This window comes from Aethalodelphis obliquidens, unplaced genomic scaffold (assembly GCF_003676395.1).
Source record: "Aethalodelphis obliquidens isolate GAN/ISIS:26980383/991018 unplaced genomic scaffold, ASM367639v1 scaffold117, whole genome shotgun sequence".
Classification (NCBI taxonomy): Eukaryota; Metazoa; Chordata; class Mammalia; order Artiodactyla; family Delphinidae; genus Aethalodelphis; species Aethalodelphis obliquidens.
In genome coordinates, this window is record NW_020838061.1 from 2,231,908 (window position 1) to 2,236,511 (window position 4,604).

General features: G+C 35.6%; 1 protein-coding gene across 4 annotated transcripts in view; it reads right to left on the reverse strand.

Annotated features, from left to right (window-relative positions):
• POF1B (POF1B actin binding protein) overlaps positions 1–4,356 on the reverse strand; it is a 101,230-nt gene extending 96,874 nt beyond the window's left edge. For 2 of the 4 annotated variants that reach the window (XM_027097878.1, XM_027097877.1), the window contains exon 1: positions 3,975–4,356. In XM_027097878.1, the coding sequence (XP_026953679.1) occupies positions 3,975–4,259 (285 nt within the window). In that variant the 5' untranslated portion in view covers positions 4,260–4,356. The remainder of the gene's footprint in view (positions 1–3,974) is intronic. The other 2 variants (XM_027097881.1, XM_027097880.1) reach the window with 1 other exon arrangement.
• Between the last annotated feature and the right edge of the window lie 248 nt (positions 4,357–4,604).

The window sequence follows — 4,604 nt, forward strand, 5'->3', positions numbered from 1 at the left end:
ACACACACACACACACACACACACACACACACACACACACACACACAATGATAGCTCATGAGTGCCATTGACTCAAAACAGGCCTAGCAATTTATCAGACCTCCCTTAAACAAGAGACAATTGGCAAGGACATTTTCACCCAGCAATTACTTGCACTCAATTTCTATAGCTTCATTTAATTGTAAGTACAAAAGGGATGACCAAAGCTGAAAACTGGGCCTCTTTAGCCTTTAACCTCATTGCTTTCTCAGGCAACCTACTTCCCTGAATAATCATTCACTTTAGTGACCACTCCTTTGAACAACAATTTTTCAAAGCAACACACCCATCCCCACAGAACAGGAAAATTTTATGATAGTGTATATAAATCCTGGCACAGTAAGGGAACTAGCCACTATCTCTGTAACCAAAGAAAAAGGAAAAAAGTCATGTAAACAAAGAAAAGCCCAAGCTGGGTAATTATTGAGAGCAGAGGCCATTCATAAACTCACTCACATTCTCCCCTGGGCTGCTTTCTGGAGCTAAATTTGGTTGCAAGTTTCAAATTTAAAAAAATGGTAATCCATAAAACACAATCTCTAAGAGATCCCTTCTTGCATCAAAATGTTTTATTCAATAAAATATTGATGGCAAAAGCACAAAATTATATTTTAAAATGAAATCTAAACATATAGGACACCTACAGATCAGGTCGTGTATATCTGTCCTCAATATGAACTCTCCCTGGATAAGCAAATGGTATTTATCCAGATAATCATGGTGCTTCTTATATAATAGGCACTTAATAAATATGTGTTCAATTAATGAATGGTATTAAAAATATTTTATTTTGATCAATTTCTCTCTCTCACAACAGAACTCTTCTGTATATGTGGAAAATATCTTGAACTTCATAAAAAACTAAAATTAATGGAAGAGAAATACATATGTTCAATGCATATTAACATCAATGCTGTTCATCTGAGGCAGTGTTTCATTCTGAGTTAATGACGGTTGTTTAATATTTAGGCCTTTTAAAAGGTTGAGCCATAAGGTTTTTGTTTTCTTTAGTTTTATGTAGTTTCTAGAATTCCATTTATTTACAAGACTATATTCAGTTCTAAAATGCACATATGACCTTGATTACACCTGCTTTTGATTTTTTCCTGTTCATATGGATAAACTTAGTAATTTTAATTCTACCATCAATTTAGACAATTTCACCATACCTGGTTTCTATAGTCAGTTTTCTCTGAGAAACACTTTATCAGTCAGACAAAATAATAACTGAGGGAATCATAAAATATATCTGATAAATTTTAGACAAGAAGCAAAGCAACATTATATCTGGAGAAATTTAAAATATGTTTATGTCCATAAGCACTATTTTAGTGCACAAGAAAGGAAAAACGTGGGCCAAAAAGCCAGAAATAGAAAATACTAAAGTGCTGCAAAAAGCATTTGGTTAAATCCAAAATGTCTATTACATAAGCGAAAATTAAGATTCAGGAAGCAAAGCAGAGTGACATCAATTTCGGTTTCTCAAAGGGAACATATTTTACTACTGGCAATTATATATTTTTTTAATCTTAGGAATTCTTTTACTATCATCCAAACACAAAAATGCTAAAAACAATTCAAGTAAAAGTTTAATTGAATTCATGATAACTAACAATTGATTATAATACTTATCTTCCTAGCTGCCATGGTCACAAACTTTAGCATCAGAATAATTGCTATATACCAACTCAAAATGTCATTGAAACATGGCATATTAAGGAGAGAATTTTAAAGCATAAAACAAAAAGTGTTTTAAGTAATGTGTACTACTTGCTTGTGCTTGGCATGGTATATAATAAAGCTGCCACTACATTTTACTCATTTTGTTAACATGAAGGTAATTTCAGATCAATTTTAGGTTCTACTTTATATAATGCCATCCTGCCACTAAACAGGGAGAAAAGAAATAAAATAATAGAATAATAGTTTCCTAGTCACATTCTTTGTGGCAGCTATCTAAAAGTTTTCTTGCCAAATTATCTTTTAGTGGATTTATGAATGCCCATTGATATCGAACTCAGTTTGAAATTTTATAGTCAAATTTTCTTTCTAATTTCACTAAGAGAATGAAGATTCTTATTTTTTTTCCTTTACCACATATCTAGAAGTTCACCTCCCTCTTCCTTACCCAGCCCTTTTCTTTCTTTTCAATTATAAATCACTTCAGACTTCACAACACCCTCCATTCCAATTTCTTTTCCCTGTTTCTGAGGCCATACTTTCTGTCCCTAAGGCTCTTTATAAACTCCTTTGGGGAACTACATTTCAGGATAGAGCTAGTCTTGTGAGGATCACTTAGCAAATATCAGATAGAAAGGTGAGTCTCGTAAAAAACTCAACCAGCTTGGTCCCAAGAATATTAAAAAGGAAAGTTGAACCATGGAGTATACAATAAAGTGTGACCCTAAAAGTTATTCTGTGGTCAATGTTTATAATTTGCCAAATTTAAGCTTTTTAAATTTTTATCTATTTATTTTTCTTTTACTAGGAAGTTGATAAGAGGTTAACGTATTTAAATAACTACGCCAGATAGGGTGATTTTAGCATTCGTATGATAATGATAACTGTTGTTTCAACTTCCGCATTGTTTTGGGGCTACTCAGGAACATAGGTGACACCCACTTTGTTGTTCATTAATATCACTGAATACTGGAATGTACATTTGCACTATTATTATCACAAACTAGTAGTTTTGACCTTTTATTTTTCTTCCCTTTGACTTCAATGCAGGTGGAGTTTTTCTCAAATAGGAAATTACTGACAGTGAATACTGGGTTTTTCTTCATATTTTTCCCTCAAATTAAGCTAGGAGTGAAATAAAACAGGAAAATTGTGGCCTTTGTAGTTGTTGGGTTACCTATATCTTTTAAAACTTCTTTTTAAAATAGTTTCATTATATACTTTAGAAATGTTGCTTCATATCCTAATTAAAATTATTGTTTTGGGAAAAATAATCCATTTTATTCCAGATCAGCATAACAATGCAACATAGGATATCATCCCGATGGTTGCTTTTTGAGCTTTTCACAGTACTACTTGTATCTTGAAACATAATTTTAGTTTGGACTGAAGTTTCCAGAAAGCTTAAAGACATGCAAATTTAATATAAAGAGAGTCAAAGATGAAAACAGACATAGAGCTGTTAATTTTGTATTGTCTTACAGTGTTCTTTCATACTCATTGGCAAGTTTATTAACACAGATACTGATGTTAAACTAACCGCTTTAAAAACAAATTTGTTTCATTTTAAAGCGTGTCTTAGACTTCCACAATTTTTAGCTTTCATGTAACAGTTGCTTACATCTTGCCTTCCTCAATCTTATATTCACTCTTTCAATATTCCTTCTACTAATATTCATAAATTATCCACCTTGACTATGCAAGAACAAATGCATCATTTTCAAAAGATGAAACACATATGACAATTGAAATAGACATTGTGCCTGTCACTTATCCTGGAGTAGCATCCTATTTGCTAAACACAAATAATTGCTCGTCACTCCATACATGCCATTGCCCCTGCACCGCCATATTTGATACGAAAAAACCTGTTTACTTTTGATATGAAGTGAATCAGTGGGAACCTATTTTATAAAAATGATGGTATTCTAGTTGAGGATTGCTTTGTGGTAGGAGCAAAAGAATACCTCAGGTCATATATTCCAATCTAATTCAACAAAAAATGAACCATCCTATGCTCTAGTTAGATTATGAAAATCACTGGAACTCATAAACAAATGGCTACAAGAACTAGTAAATGAAAGAACAGCCAAGAGATGGAATTTGGGTGACCGTACATTGCGTATATAGCTGCAATCCAAGAGATAATATCCTGTAGAACAGAGCCAGAGAAGCAGAAAGAAAAGAAATGAGGTTCAAAAGCAAACAAAGGCAACAAAGATTTCCCTTTTCTGGCATAGCTGTCTTTGTGGTACCTGGGAACGGTCGCTCCAAAGCAAGCTTTGGTAGGAGGAGGCAGTTTTGAGAGGGGAGCACACTTCCTGTAAGCCGATGGGGTCCAAGGCCTCAACCACCTTGTTCATGGGCCCACTGTAGGTCCTCACTCGCTCATACACTACATTTTTTTCTGGAGGCTGCTGGGCTTGTCTTGACTGATGGTAGCAGCGGTAATGCTGGGGCTGGCACTGCAGCACTTCTGGGGATTGCTGAGTCCCACAGCTGCTGCTGCTCATCTCACTCCAATAGTTTGAGCTCATCATCTTCTCAGTGGTCACCAAGGTACTCCCCAGATGCTCTCCCTAAGGAACAAACAGAGAGAGATCATGAAAGAAAGGGGTAGGAAAGCAGGCAGGCAGGCACATGTTAGAAGCCTTTTATCAACCACCTCTGCCTATAGTGGTGCCAGGGAGAGATGGGAGTTACCTGAGCAACAGCAGAAGCAGGTCTGGCAGCTACAGAGGAGGCAGCAAATAAAGTAATTGAGTGCAAATGCAAAGTGGAACCACCCCGTGAGATTGCTCCAGGAAATAGTACTGCCACGCCCCTGAGGGGAGGAATCACTGGGTAGGTTTACCTGCCGGGAGAGGCCCTGCTTTGTTATGGAG